At 41.3% G+C, this 25,003-nt stretch overlaps 1 protein-coding gene across 10 annotated transcripts in view; it reads right to left on the bottom strand.

Moving 5' to 3' along the window:
• Positions 1–25,003, bottom strand: part of LOC147748173 (E3 ubiquitin-protein ligase TRIM38-like) — a 229,320-nt gene that overhangs the window by 29,979 nt on the left and 174,338 nt on the right. For 7 of the 10 annotated variants that reach the window (XM_086959081.1, XM_086959084.1, XM_086959082.1 and 4 more), the window contains one exon: positions 10,710–10,730. The exons of the other annotated variants lie outside the window; for them this stretch is intronic. In XM_086959081.1, the coding sequence (XP_086815207.1) occupies positions 10,710–10,730 (21 nt within the window). The remainder of the gene's footprint in view (positions 1–10,709; positions 10,731–25,003) is intronic. 10 annotated transcript variants of the gene reach the window in all.

The raw sequence follows: 25,003 nt of genomic DNA, 5'->3' as shown, positions 1-25,003 counted from the left end.
TTTGAGATGAATGGAATACTACACATTTCTCATAGTTATTGCGTAAAAATTGTGTTTGTTGGAAGGAGGAAAATACAGTGCCACAAAAAGGAAAACAAAAAAAACCAAAATATAGGGAAGCCAAATTATTTATACTGCAAACTGTCATGATTTAATTGTTTTCCCAGTATATAACCCAAGCATAAACTTTACAGGTGAAATACAAAACGAGGAACAAACATTTTTTTTTTAAAGTAGTGGTTTGAATTTCTTAATGTAAACTGTATACTGAATGCAGGGGTGTCTCTGGGTTATTAAGATTACTGGGGTGTAAGCAAGAAATGTTCTGACAATCACTGCACCCAATTAAGAAAACATAATGTGCTGAGCAGGGATTTAAGAGATATTAGGGTGGAGCATTCCCCTTTCTTCCTTGGACAAAAGCTCAAAGAATCCCTCAAAGAATCCCTAGGTCACTAGACTGAAAGGAATACCCAGAGATTCTCGGAGTCTAGTAAGGAGCAGACAACTTGCAATACAAGTGCACGACAAGGCTCTGTGGTAATCTTCATGATTACCTTCTAGGTGGTGTGCAATCAGCTCAGATAAAAAATTGTGATGTCAGGGATTCTTTTAGCATGCACAAGTGCAGGAACAGCGGAATCTGTTTTAATAGATATTGCTTTTGCCACAAAGGGAATGTAATTTGTTAAGGAGAAAACAATACAATACATGTTAAATGAGCAATATATGCCTTTGTTCCATAAAGATGCAATGTATGTTAAAGTTTACCAGAAAGCACAAACATGAGTTGAGCAAGTTTCTGTGAAATTAAAAGATATGTTTGCCAAGCCTTAATGACATTGCAATTACATCACAGAAGCACATATTTCATTGTCAATGGTGACGCGGTTTAGAAAATGTCGGTCAAGGTAACTTTAGTCTACAGAGTCAGATAAGAATTCTTGGGAGCAGAGCAATAAATATGCACGCACACAGAGAAAGAAGGTTAATATTCATTAAAGCTTTGTTAAAACTATGATTAAGATAATGTAGAGAAAAGGTTACGAGTTAAAGACACATGTGATGTGATGTTTTTGTAAAAGTATCTTTTTAACTGTTTAACCTGTCTTGACTGGTTATTGACTTTTGAGATGATTGTAATGTCAGCAGTTTTTTAGCTATTTAAACAGCTGTCTGCGAGCAGCAATTTGAGATCAGTTTGTTCAACTCCACAGAGGTGATTGATCTCCCGGCTCTGCCTTGCCAACAGAAGTCTTGTCTCTTTATTTCAGTTTTCCCCCAACATTTAGTGAGCCAGCCAGGAGTCCAGGTTTCCCTCGACCGACGTCTGTCACAGGAACACCACCTATCCCTCCTGCATAGCATACTGCACATTTATGGCAAGGTAAGTAGACACCATGTTACCTAAAGTTTTGCCTAATCACGGGGATTTGGGTAGGACCCGGAGATTGACATCTTTAAGGTGAGGACAATGTGGGCTAATTTTAATGTTTGCATATATGACTTGTTTCTTTGGCAATATCATAAGTTTTGTTGGCTCCCCAACCAATCAGCTATATGCAGAGGACGCCCACATCCTCCTCTCGATCTCAGCATGCCTTATGGACAGTCATCACTGAATGGCTTTTCATTCACTGATGTCAAATTCATCCAAAATGGAAATAATCAGTATTGCCAAATTGGCACCTGCCTCCCTTTCCTCAACTATCCATCGCCCTGCCGCCTCACCAAATAACAGGCACCATGAACTCAGCATTGTCAGACTGAAACCTACAGACACTTCAATGAATATAGATCGTTTATCTCCAACAGGGATTAGTAATGAATATGTATAAAATATGCTCAAATATTTTATTTCGCACATCCAAGACACTGCTCTCCTGAGCAAACCTGTCAAATGTAACCATTTACATGTCTAGCTTCCCGTATATTCTTTAACCTCACTGGATAGAGTACTATATTTTGCTACAAGAACTTGTCACAAGAACTCCCCAGACTCACCCACCCTGCAGCACTGCCACCATCAGATCTGGTTAGAAGCAAAAATGGCGCTCTATATCGGCTACTGATAATAAATTGCTCAGCTCAAACAACCTCTCTGTAATCTTGGGCCGCTACATGGTCACACCCAGTCTTTGGTCAGCCCTACAAAAGCTGCTTCAACATAAACAGATATCCATGCAGTATCTAGGTCATGTTCCGTTTAGCTCTTGGTGGTCACTACATTGAAAATCTTGCATATTAAAAGAGTCTTCACAATGTAGCGTTCTAATCTAGGACCCTGATCAATACTGTGACCTTATGCCCCTATAGGGCTATAAATCCATTTATTCCCTAAATTGGCATAACCGTTCAAGTACAATATTCAGAAACTCGTCTCTGGCCTCACACGAACAGAGCCACATTTCAGAATCGCTTTCTCTGCCACTTCCTTTGCAACCATATAGTGCAATGACATAGCAGAAGTTACTATCTAAGATTCCTAGATTAACACTCCGAGTTCTTCAACAAGAGAAAAACTCAGCAAACTGGAAATCCCCGCTTGCTATGTTTTGATTAGTAATAGAACTCTAATGAGCACTGATAGACGATCACTTCCTAGTGACATCTTTATTGACGTCTTATGTCCAAAAACTTACGTCAAACAAGGCACCTTTCAGGTATAAATATTACCAACGTTGCCTTAAGCAAACGCTGTCTCGCTGCTGCTGAAGTTGCTGTTATGCTGATGATACCATAGCTGCTATCGCTACTGCTATCGCTGCTAACTAGCGAACGATGGTGTGGTGAACTTAGGAGCTGAACAGCCGTCCCCCTGCAAGAGCCCAGCAGATGCAAGCTGCCCGCGGACGCTGCCCCTCCTCCTCCTCCTCGACGCGCTGAGAAAGACGCTGTCTTTTCTCCGGCAGAGAAATCCAGCTCCGGCGTTTCCGGCCTACCCTTGCGGGTGACTGGGATATCGTCCCCCTGAAGGAGATACCAGACCTCCATCATTCTATTCCAGAGGTATGGTGTTGACTAAACCCTTAGAGAGAATTCTTGAAGCAAACCTTGGCAAAACCAACTTAACTTAAAGCTACTTACTTACTCCCCTCCCAAGTATTAGGCTTAGGTCAGGTACACTGGGGTAGGCGTAGTTAGAAGCACCAGTTGAGTATTTTAGCCTAATGTATATATGAATGTATATATGTTTTATTCATTTTAAACCATTGTATGGCTAAGAAACCATATCAATGCTTTTACAGTATTATTTCGCAATACTCATTTTACTGTACGTACTTTTTATAATAACAAGTCTTGCAATTGTGGCAATTCATTTCTCTTGTACGAGAAGAAAGACTGTTCAATAAATGTTACCCTTTATTGAAAACGCCTGTCTCTCTATTCTCTACATATTGTGAAAGTAAACTGCACAACAACTGACTGAGTAAAATAACTGTCTATTGTTCACACGACTCTAGAGATTGACTCTTATCTGAGGAGCAAAGTTGTCATGTTGCACGGTTGTTGGAAAACTGAATCCCTTCTTATCTGTACCAGGGAAGCTGATCACTTCCTATTCAGAGAAGAAAGTTTCCAGTGACCTCTGAGCTAGTTGGTAACAAACCCAATTAAGTTTAGCATAGTCAGTAGAGGCCTGGAAGATCCGCACTTCTACGCCGATACTACTGTTTATGTTATTCCAATGCGCAGGGCCTATTGGGAAAATAGGAACTACACTACAACAACTAGAACATCTATTTACAAATTTGCCATAGAATTATTTAAGTATGTACTGTCTTGTTACTGCTTGTCATCCATCGTATATCACCTCAATCTAGTTGAATACATTCACAATTACTAAAATGTCTTTCATACTAAATTACCTTTCTATGCACAACATTTCTTGTCCAATTAAAGAAATTAATCTGCCGTAGGCAATCAGGTTTGCCTACTGAACATCAAGTTATTTTTGGGTGAAAGCTATGCAAAAGAATTCTCTGTTTTAGGCTGAGGACTGCCAGGTGTTTAAGACAATACCTTTATTTTAATGTCATTCCCTGTACCACCATTACAAATAAAGGAGTACTGGCATATAGTGAACCCATATTACTAGGTTGAGGCAGAGACAAGCAGAATAGTTTTGAACTCTGTAGCTTTAGGGTCTTTCTTAGAAGCTCTCACGCAAACCATGCTACGATATTTGAATTTCAAGAAGACCATCCCAGACAGGTTGATTTGTTGGGGTAGCTAGAGTTGGAAGAGGTGGTTTCCTAGAAACATTTAGCAGTTTGTGTTTTCATATTTTAAGAGCAAAAGGTCAATCTGGACGCCAAGATTATTTCCTGTGAGCAGACATTGTACACTATCCCACTACTGTTAGCCACAATGATTTAAGACTATGATCCAAAACAGATCTGGTCTGATGACCTCAAGTGTCAGTGCCATTCAGAAAGCTGCAGTTCTCCTTCATCCAGCTATGCACATGTTTCAGACAAGAAGTGATGTTTTTATTCTAGTTCTCCTGGCTCTCAATGAGGCTAGAAATAAACATCCACAATTTACAAAAGTCCTCCCTACATAGAATTGGTCTATGCTACTGTATTACAAATATTCATCATACACATGTGCTCAGATTTCTATGGTGTATAATCTGTTGTCAACAGCGGCTGTGTCCTTTCACACAGATTTTTTTGGAACAGGCTTTGGTTCTAAGCCTCAACCTACTTCCCAACATAAATCAACAACCCACAGCAGGTGAACTCAGCCTTTCTCTTGTTTAACTTGAAGTAATATTTCTGGTGCACTATATAGCTTTCAACATGCACAATCTTACTTTCCTCCAAGGCATACACTGTTTTCATGCTATACAACCTCACATGTACACTAAGTACATTCTCTAACTCTATGCCGCATATGTCTACGATGTTATCAGTAAAATCAGTATGTCACCAATGATGTCACTGAGTATGTCACTGAGTGATGTAACATGTGAGGTCAGATATGTGAGTAAACCCTAGGCCGTGAACCAATGAGGTGAACAATAAACCTGTACCAGTCGTATAGGGAACAATCAAGGGAATACAAAGTTACATAAAAAACATGTTTTTAATAGTCATATTAAAAAATCATATAGAAACTGAACAAAAATCAGACTATATGATAACACATATATATACAAAATTAGACCTATACATAAATAAATGGCAGCATGTATACACAGGTTATATAATCTAATTAAAAATACATAAAATCAATGCCAAAATTACTGAGAAACATTAGAAAAACTCGACGCGCGTTTTGGCAGAAAACGCCTTCTTCAGGAGTAATCGATGGTATATAAATGAGACTATATTTCATAGTCATACAACAGGGAAGGTGATATCTTCAAAAGCAGGTCATAAGTATAAGTATGTGACAATATAGAAAGTGCTCTAGGAGAGAGTGGTAGCAGAAAAAGATAGACTGCTATGGGTAGAATGCACTCCTTATTAATAAAATCTCGAGGGCCTGTAACTGGGGTAGAAAGATGTCAGAACCCAGGTGGTGATGGTTGAATCCCACGGAAGATAATCCCAGTGGCAAGGTGATGGTAGTCAGCAGGATATTGCCGATCCGAAGGCTGTGGCATGGCACGCGTCCTCCGCCGAGCGAAAAGTAAAAAACCAGGTAGAGCACTTTCTATATTGTCACATACTTATACCCACGCTACCTAGGATGTACCCATTTTTCTACTGTTTGATCTAGAAGACGCCTAGAAATCAAGCATACATCGCTGATTCGTATTTTTAAGGTCACCATTGATATTTTCAAAATCTTCATTCAGACGAATGGCATCATTGTGACTCGATATTCATCATTTTTTAGGTATTTTATTCGGAGTGAGGGCTGAATCCTTGACCTGCTTTTGAAGATATCACCTTCCCTGTTGTATGACTATGAAATATAGTCTCATTTATATACCATTGATTACTCCTGAAGAAGGCGTTTTCTGCCGAAATGCGCGTCGAGTTTTTCTAATGTTTCTCAGTAATTTTGGCATTGATTTTATGTATTTTTAATTAGATTATATAACCTGTGTATACATGCTGCCATTTATTTATGTATAGGTCTAATTTTGTATATATATGTGTTATCATATAGTCTGATTTTTGTTCAGTTTCTATATGATTTTTTAATATGACTATTAAAAACATGTTTTTTATGTAACTTTGTATTCCCTTGATTGTTCCCTATACGACTGGTACAGGTTTATTGTTCACCTCATTGGTTCACGGCCTAGGTTTTACTCACATATGTTATCACCCTGCCCTAGGAGTTTGGATTACTACCCAGGGGGTCCTTGTTTGCTTCATATACATGTGAGGTCAGAAGCAGTACATGGTGAGGAAATATGTTGTGGTTAGCACAGTAAACTTTAACTGGGGAAGTTCTGTGTTTTTTGGGGTTTTAAAACATTTGTTTCATCTTATTCCTACACCTCACTAATGTCACTTTAACTTGTGTTTTTTTATGGATTTCTCTTTTTTTAAACATGAGGAAAGATCTTAATACTATAAGGAACTATAAAGTCACTTTTACCTTTGGTTTTGTCAGCTAATTTCTCCCCTGCTGAGCCCCGCCTAAATTTTCTATCCCTTTAAGACCAACCTGAGCACCTCTTTACACACAAATTTCTCAAAAATGGCAAAATTAACAAAAAAACACAAAAAGTGCACTTTGAGTAAAGTTCTAGCTTTATGGCAAATTTGGTGTAATGCAGATCAGCAGTTTTTTTGGGATTGGAAAGCAAATTTTCCTGTGGGAATTAACATGATAAATCAATGTATTTCGACCCTCTCCCCGTTTTCTTGGCCCGTGGTTTGTGAGTGCCTGCAATATGCGGATGATATTGTTCTCTTCAGTCAAACGTCAATAGTCCTGCAACACAGCATGAATGCTGTAAAAAACTACTTGGACGAGCGAGGGCTAGAGCTAAGCTGAAATAAAACTAGAGTGGTTCGGCTGGTTGATTCCAAATTAAAAGTAATTCAACTGGTTTTTAGAATCCAAAAAGGTCAAGGTTGTTACCACATATAAATATCTATGCATCAAATTGGGACATGAAATGCCCTATAAACGTCATTTGGCAACTATGCAGGCTAAAACTGTGTAGTTAATTTTTGGGTTCAATCTACTGAAAAAGAAACTAAGCTGTCTGTTATTTATCCATCTACTTACTGGAAAGTCTGCACAGCTAATGCCAGCGGTGGCCTACAGCACAGAAATCATGCACGGACGTGAAATAATTACATTCAACAAGATCCAAACAAAAGTACACAAAACTGTTTTCCATTCCAAAAACAGCTTCATAAACCCAGGTACGTCTAGAGTTTGGCTTTCGAAACAAAAAAAAAATCACTTCAAACCAATAGTGCTTTTGTCAAACTGTGCGCTTCGATAGGGGCTCCATTAACAATCTTTGTGCAAGCTTGAAATCGAGGAACATCACATTATTCAAAAAGGGGCATGGGGAGAATACTTAAGCTAGGCCATTGAGGTGAAGGAAGTGGCCCTTAGGGGCCACCCAGGTTATTTTCAACCTCCTACTCGCCTTCTACCAAATGAAGAGTCAATCAGACAGTAGAGGATACAAACAAGCACTTCTTAGTAATACTCTGCAGAGGAGTCCAATCTGACCTGATCCCTAAGAAGTCTGCAGAGGGACTGGCCATCCAACAGTCTGCAACGCAGTACCATTCCTCCAAGAACCCCCAACCACGCCCACAGTGGAAAGTTACCGGCTTAGGCCGAGCATTAACAAAGAAGGCACAGATGAACGGGCTACCTCCTGTTAGATGAGTACACACTATCACAGTTTCAAGGTTGTTCTGCCTAGTTTCAGCATCTCCTAACGTGGGAGCAGAGCTACACACATAGATAGGTATGCAAAGGCAGAATGGCTTATTCATTAGTAAGTCAGAAGGCAACCTGGAACTGGAAAGAAAATAATAACTAAATACAGTTTAAAGCTGAGGCAAGCAAGACGAATTACTGGGCCTAATTCAGACACAGCCTAATGGGTATTGCAAAATACAAAATGGAGTCACAATTGCTAACTGAAGCTTCGTGCATTACAAGTATAACTCAGTGGGTTGCATAAAGTGAATACAAATGCAATCTAATTTAGCCGCTCGCTGCTAACCTACTATGGCACGAAACAAGAATATAGTGAGAATAAGGTCTCTCAAACCTAACAGAGGAACTAGGCATGCAAGATGCGTGGCCTCCAGTATAGACAAATTCGCCTTTAACTGAGTAACCAATGCCTCAACACCATTGCGGTCCCATCGAACAGCCACAAATTCCTTTCCAAGAAGACGTCATGCCTGGACAGTGATCAACTCATACAAACATTTGAGACCCCAGGAGGATCTTTCAGCACATTTTTCCCAGGCCTTAAAGCAGCAGTTTATGTTACATTGATTTGGATCATAGAAATTAAATATTTAATTCCATCTTGCAAAAACCAGCCGCAAAACTAAAATTGTAGGCTTTACAGCTAGATGCAAGCAACGTTAGTACATATTTTCTGTCTATGCCTGGTGCCAGAGCCACAAAGGATAAAACTGCTGAAACCAATATTCGTAAATCTGTAAATTCGCTCCTGCAGGCAAGTAGTAATCACTTGACTAAGCGGTTCCTCAATCCCCCTAGCCTACAATGGTCTCCAATTCCTAAAACCGCTTCTACAAGAACTGAACCTGTGAATGAGCAAGGTCAGGCTACTCTCAGGAGCATTCAACAGCACAAGTCACCTGCACTTTACAACCAGCTTCAACAGAACACAAGAAAAAAATACCTAAAATGGTTTAATCAAAAGAATTGGGCCAACGATGGAGCAAGGACAGGCTACTTTTAAGAACGTTGGTTTGCACAAATCACTTGCACTTTACAACCCGATTCAAGGTGTCCATATTTGCACTAATTAATTGTACTCTACAACACGCAAGAAAGTTTTTTCAAAGAATAAAACTAGCCTCTGTAAACTACAGGGAAGGTGCCAAAGGCAAATTCAGGTCCCGTGGGCACTTACATTTCTACACACAATAAACTCAAATCTTGGAGATTTTTATTTTGCTGATTTTACTGTAAAGAAAATGTTTTTATGCTTTTCCTTCACTACCACAAATGAGTGTATTAGAAATGGTTCTTTAATTGATGAGGACCTTGTCAAGGAGAAGCTTTTTAGGTTTTTCCCTTTTGTATTTTAAATGAATGTATCAGAAATGTTTTTTTTTTAACTGTATGCAATGTTTTTTTATTAACTATGCAAATAAACTTGATAGGTAAAAAAAACTTTCCAAAAAGGAGAGGAAGTGGATGTTTTTAAGAATTTTTTTTTAAAGTTGTGTGCAGACTGGCGAAAAATATAAAACTTATTAGCAAAACAAAATTATGGAAGCTTTGACCTAGCAACAACTACACAGTGGTGACTGCTCAGTTGCATCGATGGCCTCGTGTGCCACTCCTAAAAAAAATACTTCTAGAGACGCCACTGATCATCTTAGCGCATTTATCCAATCTCTCCAATTGGGTTTGTGATTCACTGTATCATGCAATACAGGTAAATCAAGGCGAATAGGCCTGTACTTGGCTTGATCAGTTTCAGAGTTACACCACTGATAACTTTATCGCCGATTTTTATATATATATATATATATATATATATATATAAAACGGCCGATCCCGGTCGTGGAGGAGCCCTGCTACTGAGAGGTGGACCTTGCTGCAAGTTATTTGGCAAGCAGCGAGAAGGGCAGGAAGGAAGTGTGGCAGGTTTGAACATGCAGCGCAATGTTTGTAAGACAATTTACGGACCCACTGGGGCATTTTACTTTTGAAAATTGACATTGTCAAGGAGCAGCTAACTGTAGCGATATTTTGGCACCACTATTACCAGCAGGCTCTGGGTGAGCCCATGCCCACTGGGGCAGGTGATAATGATTAAATGAGGCCGGTGCTCCACGCAGTGTTGAAATGAAGCCTCTGAAGAAATGCTGCATAGCATAAAACGCGTCAGGCTTAGAGACTCTGGACATTGTTTTCCTGCACTGCGCTGTTATCCTGCTGAATAAACACGAAAGTTTACCTACCTCCAAGTCTGGCTCTTCCAAAAGGGGTGCTTTTTGTGTGTTTAATATATATATATATATATATATATATATATATATATATATACACACACACACACACATTTCCAACCTAATTAAATAAATTACATATTTTCATTATGCATTAATAATTAGTAAAAGTGCCAAGACTCCCAGACTCCACGTAAAAACATGCTAATAGCATTTGGCTAATATCATTTGTGCAGCTGAATGCCAAAGTTAGAAGAATACAGTTCTTTTTAAACAGGCGATCTAGAGGCTTTTTTCACAATTAATTGCATAGTGCCTGTTAACACTCTTTAAAAAGGACCAGGTTTAGATGTAGACACAGAGAGTGGTACCCACTGGGTGGTTACAATGACAGCCGTGTTGATGGCGATGTTGATTGTATTTAGTATTTACTCAAACGTCACAACACAGGATAGCAGCAACCCTGACGTTTCCAAAGCTAAAATGTTTTACAAAGGTGTAGCCATTTTAGTTCTCACACAACACAGGTTGCTATTAATAGTGCAATGAAGAAATCAAACCAGAAAAAAAGGTGCTCGAGATAGTTTGCCTCTGCAGTCTTACCTTCATTATTGGCGTAGTTATCTGTGAAAGATAAAAGATGAGTCAGAATCCATTCACATTAGCGGATGCTTGTGTGTTTTAAAAGCCAAGACTTTCCAAGACATTTCCCCAAGTTCTATTCCTTTCTTTAATGACTGGACCGGATATTAATAAAAAACAACGGCATTTGTGCTGGAAGGTGTACCAGCAACCAACAAAATTAATTCAGACTTCAAAAAGACAATTATCCAAAATATACCAGCCTAGTGAAATTAAGAGCAAGAACCCATACACTGCTTTTGCTTAATTACATGACATGTTTGGAAAATTGTGAAATTACACTTAATTACAAGCAATGCAAATCTGTTAATTAGCTCTATTCTGTATAGCGAGATGTGCACACTCAATTTCTGAAGCAAGGAAGGTTTTGTGGGAAAATAAAGCTAAAAAAACACTTTGTGCAAAAAAAGCTCAAAAAAGAAAAGTGCTGCAAACTAATGTTCATGCTCTAGTTGTTAGTGCTGTTCTTGGGATATAATTTTGGCACAAATAGCCACGCAAATACTCAAAGTGGTGTAATTTTAAGATTTTTGTGTAACAACTGTAATGTACAATTCAGAAAATGACGTAATACACCACAGCAAATTCTATTTTACCCAGGCCTAGTCCCGACTACCCCTGCACTTACCTTTGTCAAATCCTTGCTGTTAAATTAATAAATCACTTCTCTATGCGCAGCCTTTCAAGTACTTGCCCACACATGTAACAATCTACTCTCCCCTTACACAAGTTACACATTTCTCCCACATAACTGTGCCTTATACTTCACCTCAAATATCTAAAAAATCCAAACTAGCCCAGCAAAGCTTCACTAAAGTGCATCTACTTCATCCTTTACCAATCACACTTTACACCCTTTCTCTCATGCTCTTTTCCTTCTACTACACATCTGTAGCCGAGGTAAATCTATTAGCAAAACGTCGACCCATAATGCACCTCATCCAACCCCTTAGGTCCCCAAACCTTCTCATCATAAATCTCATTCTACCTTGGGGTACCAAGAAATACTGCAGCTGGGTTGTGATGACATGATTTTCCGTGTAAGGTAATTTTTGTGAGCAGTGGTACGTTCACGAGCCTCCATGAATATACTTTGAAACATGTTATACACCTGTAATCTCTCTTCTTAGTTGGATTTAGCATATATGTGGTAGTCTATTTTGCACTTAGTCGGATGTTTACAATTGCTTACTTGCACTGAGTTCAAAGTTTACAATTTGCGATTTTTGTACAATATTGCTGTTAGATTCCGTGCTTACTGAAGGTTTACATAGCGTCTATTTGCACTTTATTACTATGCTTTGCACATTGGTTTTATGTTATTTATTGATTTCAAGACTATTGTCCTATCCCATTTTTTAACTCCTTTTGTATTTCTTATTGATGATTGTATGTTATATGTATATTGGCAGTGATGATTTGTACTTTTATGGATATTTTATATCCGAATAAAGACCGTTTGATTTGACATCATAAATCCAGATTACAGGGGGCACTGAGGTTACAACCCACACAAATGATCCTCCCTCACTTATCGAACTTCATATTCTTCACCACTTCTCATCGGTTATCATATCCTTCTACCTCTCTGCGGCATCTTACACTGTATATCAGATTATACCTCTGTGCCTGAATCAACTTTCAACTGTTACTTATCCAATCTCTAAAATCACTTATTTGCATATTCTTGGTGCTCTTGACTCAATCCATGAACCCTGGCGGATCTCTGTCCCATAAGGTTCACTTCTGGGTCCCTTTAACTCTATATCATCTCTCAGCAATATCATAAGTTTCGTTGGCTCCCCAACCAATCAGCTATATGCAGAGGACGCCCACATCTTCCTCTCGATCTCAGCATGCCTTATGGACAGTCATCACTGAATGGCTTTTCATTCACTGATGTCAAATTCATCCAAAATGGAAATAATCAGTATTGCCAAATTGGCACCTGCCTCCCTTTCCTCAACTATCCATCGCCCTGCCTCACCAAATAACAGGCACCATGAACTCAGCATTGTCAGACTGAAACCTACAGACACTTCAATGAATATAGATACGTTTATCTCCAACAGGGATTAGTAATGAATATGTATAAAATATGCTCAAATATTTTATTTCGCACATCCAAGACACTGCTCTCCTGAGCAAACCTGTCAAATGTAACCATTTACATGTCTAGCTTCCCGTATATTCTTTAACCTCACTGGATAGAGTACTATATTTTGCTACAAGAACTCTTCACAAGAACTCCCCAGACTCACCCACCCTGCAGCACTGCCACCATCAGATCTGGTTAGAAGCAAAAATGGCGCTCTATATCGGCTACTGATAATAAATTGCTCAGCTCAAACAACCTCTCAATAATCTTGGGCCGCTACATGGTCACACCCAGTCTTTGGTCAGCCCTACAAAAGCTGCTTCAACATAAACAGATATCCATGCAGTATCTAGGTCATGTTCTGTTTAGCTCTTGGTGGTCACTACATTGAAAATCTTGCATATTAAAAGAGTCTTCACAACTAGAACATCTATTTCCAAATTTGCCATAGAATTATGTAAGTATGTACTGTCTTGTTACTGCTTGTCATCCATCGTATATCACCTCAATCTAGTTGAATACATTCACAATTACTAAAATGCCTTTCATACTAAATTACCTTTCTATGCACAACATTTCTTGGTCAAATAAAGAAATTAATCTGCCGTAGGCAATCAGGTTTGCCTACTGAACATCAAGTTATTTTTGGGTGAAAGCTATGCAAAAAAATTCTCTGTTTTAGTGTTGCAGGGTTTCCGTTCTCCCACAGAACTGTACACAGAGATCTAGAACCTGGGTGAGTTAGGGTGACCCAAAACTCACCTTGGTGTCAGAAATCCCCTTACTAAGCTAGCTACAGTGTCTCATCAGTCATAACAACTTACCAATGACTTAGACAATCCAGAACATGAACTTAGGGAACCTCAGGTATCGTGGAACACATGAACACTCTTTCGTTATATAATCATTTCAAACAAAAACTGGGAGTCAAAGAACACACGTGCAAGTTTGAAATATTTATTTCTCAATGCAATGTTCTCAAACGCAGTATCTTATATAATATCAACATACATATTATAAAAACTAGAGTTAACAGCATAGTCACTAATCCATAGTAAGCGAATGGTGATAGCATATTATAATGCAAAATCTATATAAAGTTTTTATCACCTATATTTCGCGCACCCTATTTAGCATATTATATTATATCTAAGAAAGTCTCATTTGGGTTTTTAGCAGGGCGGGCCCATACCTCTAATGGTCAGTAGGAGCAGATCACATCAACAGCTACCAGCTCTCTGCATGCGAAGCATTAAGTGTGTTGATTCATTCCCTGTAACTCTATCTTAAACCCGCGTAGAGCCCAATGTTGGCAGCAACATTATTTGTGTTATGTCTAATGTGGTGCGAGGATCAGGCTTTCAGCAACCTTGTGTTAGGTTATTCTTAGAGGGTGCAGTTCTCAGTGTGCAGACAGTTGTACCAAGCACTACTGATATCAGAGCAATAACATATTATTCTCAAATAAATCACATCTTTCGTCTAGGTTGAAAGCTACAATAACAATTAGGTGTTGTGTGCAAACTGAAGCCGAAGGAAAATATGTTGTTTAAACATTTAATAAACTCATGCTAACTTAACACAATATATAGAAACGCAGTAACCATATGACACCCCCCCAATGATCCGAGGACTGTTAAAAAAGGGAGAAAAATATAAGCCAATACTATATGAGAGGCAAAACATGAAAGCAGAGTTCAACAATATTGAGCCAAGCTAAATGTATGTAAATGTATATAAGTTTTTAATAATAAAAAATAAGTATGAATGCCTATAGTGGCCACACAAAATCAAAAAATCCGAACTTAAGGCCAACTACGAGTTCACAGGCCTAGAACATATAAAAGTCGAATGTTCGTAATAAAAAAGGCACCATTCAGAATTACTAAAAAGTCACGTGCCATAATAATGAAAGTCTTCAAAGCCACTCATGGGTCGAATGAATATGCAAAATAGGTAGCTACAGCTTCCAACATGAAATCACTGTCATCATCCGAAAACAGTTCAGCCATCCAATTAAGCAATGGGAAAGAACATACGTGCTCCTCCAACACCGAATCCTCTAGCAACATCAGAGGACAACTCAGTGGGTTCTCGAGAATGCTATGTGCGAGAAAGTCATGCGCCGCTGCGGATATGTCCCACTGACCCATTAGTCCATGCATCGCTGCCACGGCCATAACCCTTTCGCCAGAACAAACCAACTCGTGAACCACTACGGGGCTCATCAGCTGATCAAAATCGACGTCAGGAGAAGTCGTCAAGCAGAGACACAAATCAATGGCCCCGTCGAAATCACAGCTCAGGCAATGAAACACAGGCTGGACACATGTGAAATAGGAAAATCGAAACGATAATCCAAAAGCTGTGCTTAAAGTCGCAAGGGGTAAGGTGCCATAGTATTCAAGCATCCGGTTGCGAAACAGTGTTAGAAGGGGCTGAGCGGCTCCTTGCGCAGGATGGGCATCCATGTTTTATAAAGCAAAATATCACCAAAACGCCTGCAGCCAAAGCCAGCAACACAGGGAATCCGCCAAACAAACTTGCGAATATAGAATGAAAAAATGCAGGGACAATACCAAATACTTTTTCAAACGTAGTCACGAGACCACTGCTAACAACTTTAAAAAAATATGCGATCCCAGACGTGGAGGAGGCATTAAAGATCTGATGAACCAGCTCGCAGAAATGAAACGGCAAGTCAGTATTTAAAAGTGCCTGCACCTCTGTGCGTGTGTTAGCTATGTGAAGGACATAAGTCTCACGGGCCGAGCTCAGGGCCACTTCTTTCTGAGACAAAAGAGCTCTTTTTCGGCTCAAACCATTGAACTCCGCTCTCAAGGTTGGGATTCGCGGCCAAATGGAAACATCTGAATTCCCATGCGTGGGTGGATATAACACGTTCTTGCAACACACCACACGTTCTGATACAGTAACCACATAGGCGATACAGACCATTAACCCACAACACATTTCGTTATTCAAAAGTAAATAACTACCGTTCGACAATAAAGTGAAGGTGGGAACTATTGCAGGGACCGGTGTGCCTTTTAAAACACAGGCTAAGTTGGGCTTGTCCTGATTACAAGAACCATGCAACTGGATGTGTCTACATATTAGTGAGCGGTCAGGGGACTGTGTACATTCTTCACCATTCAGATTCACTTCATTCCCCTCCTTAAGACATCTGTATGTGCAAGGTAAAGACCATGTCTCATGGAGGAAAGCACTGCCTAATGGTTCATATCGCCCTATAGCAATATATCGCATACAATTTGTAAATTTATACAGAGCAAATGGTAAAGTAATAATACCATGGATAAGCCATGTAGCAGCAGTTACCTCAGCCACAGAAAAGGGCAAGGACTCTAATTTTTCAATGTGCAACATAGAAAATGATGCATCTCGCATGGAAAGCATGCGCTGTTTGTCAGTCAAATTAAACGGGGCAAATAGCGATGTGACGTTCATATAACTCCAAGGCACTCGACCAGCCTTCAGAGTCTGTAGTGTCCAAGCAAACTGCATTACAGAACGCAATTGATTTTGACCATGACACAATACGGACACTTCATCATGTACAATGTCAACCACAGAAGACACAATATTGTTCAACGTGTAAATTCGGGAAGAAAGCGTGTTAATACTGTTATCGACAACTGCAAGCACTTTTTCTAAATTTGCTTGATCAATTGCCCTTAGGCGCTTAGCAGCCTCAATTTGAGAAACTTTCCAAATTTCATTGTAAATTGCATAAATCCATCGTTTAGATCTACCTTTAGCTGGGCCTTTTATAAAATCGTTCAAGTCCACATTTTCAGTTAATTGAGACAGATGTAGTTTAACTGCAGCTAATGTGGAATGTTGTAACCAATTCTGACACAGCTTCCCCACAGAATAAGTTGTGACAGTATAATCTTCTTCAAAACGGGGATCAGGTCTGACTAGCGTTAACCCTTCAGCCAACTCCAAAAATCGACGTTGGCAAGAATCAGCACTTCTTTGCCACAACAGCCAACCCTTAGGATCCAAACTGGAAACATTAAAGGACGAATTGTGGATTAGAGATTGTATCTCACTAATAGACAAATCAGAGAAATTACTCCATCCTGAATATTCTTCTAATTCGGGGATAATTGGTGCATTCAATTTTTTAGAAGTAGCCAATCCAAAGCATGTTGTTTGGGAAATGGTAGAATTTAAAAACAACATGTGATTCGGGATGAGACATGCACGGTGCAAAGCCTCAGTGCCTTGTACCTGCCAATCTTTGGTACCCCAAACCGATTTAAGGTCAATTATTCCCTTCCAGAACTCGTAGCCATCTACAGCCAACTTGTCTAGAAAGGACTTCGAATACAGCAACTTTGTATCAGTAAGTCTAACTTTGGACATGGACTTTTGTGTCATTTTAAAATAAAATGACTCAGGATTTGATTGATTAAAGTCTGTAAAATAAGTATATTTTTTCGGAAATGTATCAGAGCTGCCTCCCAATGGAGCAGGGCAGTGTTCCCACTGTGTGTAATTAACGGCAACCCTCCTGGAGGTTGTCTTATGTAAAAAATTATTACCATAATGTTGAAAACAAAACAAATCACCATAATTAATAGAATCTAAATAAAGATCCTCAGCATCAAAGGCAGCATAGTACTTCAAATCAGAGAATAATGCTTCTACGGCCTGAATATCCCAATCATCAGAACGTATATCTTGTTTAATCACATCTCCCATGTTTACTCTAAGCACATTCGGAACATTAATCACTTCAGTGGGCCCATGTATTTGAAATCTAACCGCATCCCACACAATCCCATCAAGGACAGGCCAAGCAGTAATGTTGACTGTATTTAAGTTTCGTTTCAGTCTGTGTGCTGAATGTGAAGAGGAAAGAGGGGCCAATGTTCCATTAAGGTACCGAATTCCTGTTCTTTCTTTAACGTAGTGGCCATCGATCAGGCGGAAAAAATAAAACACAAAACCAATTGACATAAAAAGGTAAAATGAAAACAGGATCAACCAAATGTATGTCCAAGGGGGAATTAAAAAAATGTTTTTTAAATAAGCTGGCATATTTTGCAATAGTTGAGGGTTTCTTTGAAAGTTCCGAAACAGAGTCAAAAGAGAATCTGGACTGGTCGACCAAACGAGTCTGCAAATCAGGCATTGATAAATCAGCAGGATAGGTGTAGTTCAGCTCATCAATGTTAGTAACAGGAATAGTATTTAATAAAGGACTGGAAATAGCAGGCATCTCGAGGGACACCTCCGGTTCTGCACCAGAAGCAATAGCCAGCACAGAATGCCTCACCATGGAAGGACAGGATACAACCGGTGTCATGCTATGAAGAATCGGCCACCCTGTGTATCTTGACATTGTCAATAGAAATAAATCTGTTTTCTTTACGACCTGGAAGTGGTGGTAATATGACTGTTCTTGTGCCCTTCACTCCAAGAACTCGAACCGGTGCACGATATGAGGGACCAAACTCTTTCTTGTTATCGATCTTCTCTCGAACCAGTTCTCCAACTTGGGGTAGCCAGCCAACTACCGGGATCTGCAATGCATCATCCGACGTGGAGGGCAAATGTTCCTTTGCTAGACTGTCTCTGGTCTTTTGTAGATCCTGTAAAACATTGCAATGTTCATCTACGTCAAAGGCCGTGGCCTGGGCCTTGCAGTCTAGACCATCGAGGTCAGGGACGTACATCTTGATACCAAAGAGCATTTCGTACGGGGTCCGCCCACCCAGAGACCTTCTAGGGAGATTATTAAGCGCACGCTGCACGCCATTAAGATGGGCTAACCAGTTTCTGCCAGTGCCTATAACTCGAGCTGTCAAAGATTGCTTTAAGTCACGGTTCATTCGTTTCACTACACTGTTACCCTCGGGTCTGTACGGACTCGAAAATTTGACTTGGACCCCCAACAAAACCATAGCATCCTTATACGCCTTAGAGGCGAAAGCCGGACCCTGATCCGAATGGAAGGTTACCACAGGCAAAAATCCCTATAAAGACTCGCAAATCCTTGATGACAGTTCGTGAATCAGCGCTCCGATGTGGCCATACCCACACAAAGCGTGTGCATGAATCAACTGCTACTAAGATGTACTTGTATGCAGTATCAGAAGAAAATGGACCGCAGTGATCCAAATAAACGCATCCAAGCGGTTTATTCGAGATGTACAACTGTGTTTGAGGCGGACGCGCAGCAGTTGAAGGCTTAATCTGCTGGCAAATGTCACATTGAAGGACATAATCGCGCGTCTGTTTGTACAGTCCCCGCCACCAGAACCTTTGTTGTAGCTGAGTTACAGTGGCTGAGACGCCCACATGCGCAGACGCCACACCTTCATAAGTCGCTGTAATCAAAGCAGCCCTGCGATCCGAGTTGGGAACTAGACGCTCGCCAACATCAGGAATTTTCACATAAGGAACCTTATCGGGACTTAAGTGGTATGTGTATTTAGAAGGGAACCCCGCAGGATATTTACTTCCCTTCGCGGTCGCAGCAACAGCTGCCAAGATGTCATCATCTATTTTGCTTTTGGACCTCGTGACTGCTGCAACTAAGTATTTTGATACCTCTGACTTCGCTGCTTCATCAGCAAGCGAGTTACCAACAGCGTGGACCCCCACGCGCTGATGGCCGAGAGTATGAATCACAAACACGAGTGGCAACCTCTCTTTAAGTTCCGCCACCCGGACCCAGATCATTTTATGTTTTATTGTGCTACCTTTGGAATCACGAAATTCGTTCTGAATCCAAAAGAACAAGTTCTCATTGTAAGACTGGACACAGTAGTAAGAGTCACTTACGATCAAAGTCGTCACACTAGGATCAGCGTACTCCAATGCAAGCATCAGAGCCCGAAGCTCTGCTAATTGTGCGGTGCAGTCCCCAAGCCTCTGCGTGTGCACGACACTGGACTTGAACTCATCGTTCACCATGGCACCGACCACAATGGCGCAAGCGGAAACGTAAGCATGTTTAGAGCCATGCGCAACCTGCGCCGAACCATCAGTGTAAATGATGCAATGGAAATCCTCCAACGGCCGCATTGCTAAAGGAGCAGGATGAACAAACTCATACTGTAAGTACTCCTGCGACCGTAAAGTGGCGTCAAAAATAAACGTGACATCCTGGGATGTCAAGGATGCAGCCCACTGAATCCACCTTGGATGCAAAGCTTTGGAATTTGGTACACTGGCTTTCGTAACCGCCTCCAAGGCAGGACACGGGGTAACAACCAACATGCGTTTTCCTTGTGACAGGGCACGTTCTTTAAGAATTGCCATCTGCACAGCCGTCAAAACTTTCTCCACAGTGGAAAAATGCAGTTCAGCCGATGTGTACAAGTGTGACTTGTAAGCAATAGGTACTGTATCTCCTTCATTAAAAGTCAGGTACGTGAAACCCACCGCCCCAGGGATAATTCTTATCACCAGGTTGGTCTGGTTATCACGAGTCTGTAAATATTCAGAAGCGAGCAAATCAGCCTGCAAAGACTGTAGAACGGCTGAATGCTCAGGCAGCCAGCATGATTTGGAAAAAGATGGTTGTATCAAAGCATACAAAGGCTTGATACGCTGGGCATATTCCGGAATGTAAGTCCTCCCGAAATTCGAGAAACCCAGTAAAGATTGTAATTTTTTCAGTGTTGTCGGAGAGCGCAGCTGTGCGCATTTCTCCAGGAAGTGAGGTGCCAACCCCTTTCCCTCGTTGTTAAGCTCGTAGCCGAGAAACAACACTGTGTACTCTGCAATGTGCGACTTTGCAAAGTTAAACTTGTAACCTATGTCTGCAAAGTTACAAATAATGCTATTTACTCGACACAGATGCTCCCAAAGATCGTCGTCTGTGAGATAAATGTCATCCACATACGAACAAGCAACTGGGTCGAAGCTCTCCAGAAGAGAGACTATGCGGGCGGAGAATACTCCAGGACTATTCTTATAGCCCATTGGGAGACGCCAAAACATTTTTTGCACACCGCCGCATGTAAAACTGGTCCATTGGGAACTTAGACCATCTAATCTATGGGCATAAAAACCATTGGAAATGTCAAGCGTGGTTTTGAACCGTTTACGCTCAAGACTATTCACTAAAGCAGAGCCATGAGTATTCTATACTGCGCAGTTACGGCAATGCGGGTTTAAATGCCTATAATCCAAAACCAAACAATATGAGCCGTCCGGCTTGTTTACAGTAAAAAGGGGGTTATTCATCGGTGACACACACGTTTCAATTACACCTTGATATTCCAATTGTTCAAGGATAGCCGCGACTGAAGCTTTGGCTTCACGCCGTATGGGATATTGAGGTTGAGGCTGCGGCTGAGACCGTAAAGGAATCTCGTGGCTTGGGGACAATTTATCCCAGCCACAGTGATTGCGGTACACAGCCGGTGCAAGCGCCAGAGCCCACTCTTCTGCAAAATGCAGCGCCTCCACTCTCGATACAGTGTGCGCGAAACTGGGGAGGATCACCTCCTCCCCTCGCGGAGCTGCGAGAACAAAAGGTGGGGGCCAGTCAGCCTCCGAAAGCAAAATGTCATACGTAGACGAAAGATTTTCCCAAAATACCCCTTTTACAGTTCGCTGCATGTCACCTTCTATTAACAGGACAATTTCAAAAAGTCGTTCAGGGGGAGCAACAAACATAAGTGTCAGTCGCTGTCACCTTCAACAGTGGACGGAGGGCCTCTCTCACTATGGTAATCTCTGCCGCGCTGTCCAGCAAGGTCAGAGCCCACGTCAGATTCCGAAGCCGCGTTCTCACTATCTGGGTCATATCGATGCGCTGTCAGGGCGGCGACTTTCTTCGTGGCAAACTGTGGTCTCTTGGGCGTAGCGCCTTCCTGCTGATCTCCACTGTTACGCGGGCGGGGCTGACCACATCCTTGCTGGCCACCCCGGCCCCTGCCGCCCCCTCCACCACCGGTTGACGGAGCCGATGAGTCCTGAAAGGAACGAGGAGAGCATTGGTCAGAAGCCTGAAACCTTTCAGGTGACTTAATCATCGCGCGATCTCGCAAATCACAAACCCGATCTGACTGCGCAGGCAACGGAGACGCAGGAGCAGAAACCTTTGTTTGTTGTTGTTGCTTACCCTGAGCTTGCTTTTTTGGCCAATTCTGTTTCTTGGACTTTTGTTGACCACTAGTTTCCGAAGACTGACCCTGGGGCTGCTTCTTCTCTTTATCAGTAAAAGCTTTAAGTCCCTTCGCATTGCGGCCAACCATTTTATAAGCCGCCACAATTATCCTTGCCAACTGCCGGCGTTTCTCGGCCTCAGGAATTAACGCTAAAGCGTTAGCTACCTGAAAGTTCACTGCATCCCCCTTGACATTCGCAAGGATCAGATCGCAAACTACATCAAAGGTGCCACACAGGCGCATACCCAACTCAACTGCAGACTCCGGTCCGTGTTCATCTTGAACACGTTTAAGGACCGCTCCCAGATTGGTCACGGACGGGGTGCCATAGCACCGCGAATAGACCGCTGCAAAAGTCTTTCCCCAGGTCTCACAGTCAACAAGTTCAGGAGCCAAATCTTTCGGTAAACTAAGTGTAAGAATCCGGTGCTTATCACCGGGATTCGTATTAGGAAACACAGCTTCCAGCTGGCCGAATTTCTCTGCAAGCCAGAACGGAAAATCATCCTTGTCCAGGGGCTTTTTGCCCATCACGGAATTCACCATGACAGGATTGATCTTCAAACCAGCCTGTTCTGCACGAAGCTGCGCACCCCTAGGGGCTGCGTCCTGAACATTACGGCTAGTGTAATGAACAAGCGCTCTAATCACAGACACTGCGACCTCATGTAGTTGCCGCAGATCAGCCACGTTACAAGTGGCGGGATTAGGGTGAGGAGTGAATCCAGCCAAAGCGTTCCAAGGTGTACCCGGAATGGGCAAAGGACCCAACCTCGGAGCGGTTAAAGCGTGTGGTAGGGCGCCACCAAACCAAACTCCATGCTGCCAAGCATCAATAGGAACTTCCAGCGCTCTGTACGGAGCATACGCAGCCGGTACAGCCGTAGCAGTGTAGGAATGGAAAACACCAGAATTAGCGTTCATCGCCGGAAATGTCACCCACAAATAAAATAGTTCGTATGGGTAAGCATGTTCCGCACTCACCACCAGAACCACAGCCAAGCCTTCCACAGGGACATTATAAGCCCGCAAGTGTTCCCGCACCGCAACTCGACTATGCTGCGGGATGTCCACGGCTTGTGCCATGATAGCACAGGAAGATGAAAAAACAAAGATTACTTTGTAGCACAACTGGGTAGTAATTCAAAGAAACCGTTTTAGATAAATTCAAGCTTGAAAAGACCTATGTCTAAAATAGGTAGGTTTCCAACACCACCGTTTTCCGTAAACGAGAATGAAGAGGTTTAGGTTTGAATGATATACTACTCGAGTGTCATGATATAAGGCCAACAACGTATGGGCGCCATGTTGCAGGGTTTCCGTTCTCCCACAGAACTGTGCACAGAGATCTAGAACCTGGGTGAGTTAGGGTGACCCAAAACTCACCTTGGTGTCAGAAATCCCCTTACCAAGCTAGCTACAGTGTCTCATCGGTCATAACAACTTACCAATGACTTAGACAATCCAGAACATGAACTTAGGGAACCTCAGGTATCGTGGAACACATGAACACTCTTTCGTTATACAATCATTTCAAACAAAAACTGGGAGACAAAGAACACACGTGCAAGTTTGAAATATTTATTTCTCAATGCAATGTTCTCAAACGCAGTATCTTATATAATATCAACATACATATTATAAAAACTAGAGTTAACAGCATAGTCACTAATCCATAGTAAGCGAATGGTGATAGCATATTATAATGCAAAATCTATATAAAGTTTTTATCACCTATATTTCGCGCACCCTATTTAGCATATTATATTATATCTAAGAAGGTCTCATTTGGGTTTTTAGCAGGGCGGGCCCATACCTCTAATGGTCAGTAGGAGCAGATCACATCAACAGCTACCAGCTCTCTGCATGCGAAGCATCAAGTGTGTTGATTCATTCCCTGTAACTCTATCTTAAACCCGCGTAGAGCCCAATGTTGGCAGCAACATTATTTGTGTTATGTCTAATGTGGTGCGAGGATCAGGCTTTCAGCAACCTTGTGTTAGGTTATTCTTAGAGGGTGCAGTTCTCAGTGTGCAGACAGTTGTACCAAGCACTACTGATATCAGAGCAATAACATATTATTCTCAAATAAATCACATCTTTCGTCTAGGTTGAAAGCTACAATAACAATTAGGTGTCGTGTGCAAACTGAAGCCGAAGGAAAATATGTCGTTTAAACATTTAATAAACTCATGCTAACTTAACACAATATATAGAAACGCAGTAACCATATGACATTAGGCTGAGGCCTGCCAGGTGTTTAAGACAATACCTTTATTTTAATGTCATTCCCTGTACCACCATTACAAATAAAGGAGTACTGGCATATAGTGAACCCATATTACTAGGTTGAGGCAGAGACAAGCAGAATAGTTTTGAACTCTGTAGCTTTAGGGTCTTTCTTAGAAGCTCTCAAGCAAACCATGCTACGATATTTGAATTTCAAGAAGACCATCCCAGACAGGTTGATTTGTTGGGGTAGCTAGAGTTGGAAGAGGTGGTTTCCTAGAAACATTTAGCTGTTTGTGTTTTCATATATTAAGAGCAAAAGGTCAATCTGGACGCCAAGATTATTTCCTGTAAGCAGACATTGTACACTATCCCACTACTGTTAGCCACAATGATGTAAGACTATGATCCAAAACAGATCTGGTCTGATGACCTCAAGTGTCAGTGCCATTCAGAAAGCTGCAGTTCTCCTTCATCCAGCTATGCACATGTTTCAGACAAGAAGTGATGTTTTTATTCTAGTTCTCCTGGCTCTCAATGAGGCTGGAAATAAACATCCACAATTTACAAAAGTCCTCCCTACATAGAATTGGTCTATGCTACTGTATTACAAATATTCATCATACACATGTGCTCAGATTTCTATGGTGTATAATCTGTTGTCAACAGCGGCTGTGTCCTTTCACACAGATTTTTTTTGGAACAGGCTTTGGTTCTAAGCCTCAACCTACTTCCCAACATAAATCAACAACCCACAGCAGGTGAAC

Source organism: Lissotriton vulgaris, chromosome 1_1, assembly GCF_964263255.1.
Source record: "Lissotriton vulgaris chromosome 1_1, aLisVul1.2, whole genome shotgun sequence".
Classification (NCBI taxonomy): Eukaryota; Metazoa; Chordata; class Amphibia; order Caudata; family Salamandridae; genus Lissotriton; species Lissotriton vulgaris.
Note: the sequence above shows the minus strand (reverse complement) of the source record. Positions and strands in the feature narration are given on the sequence as shown.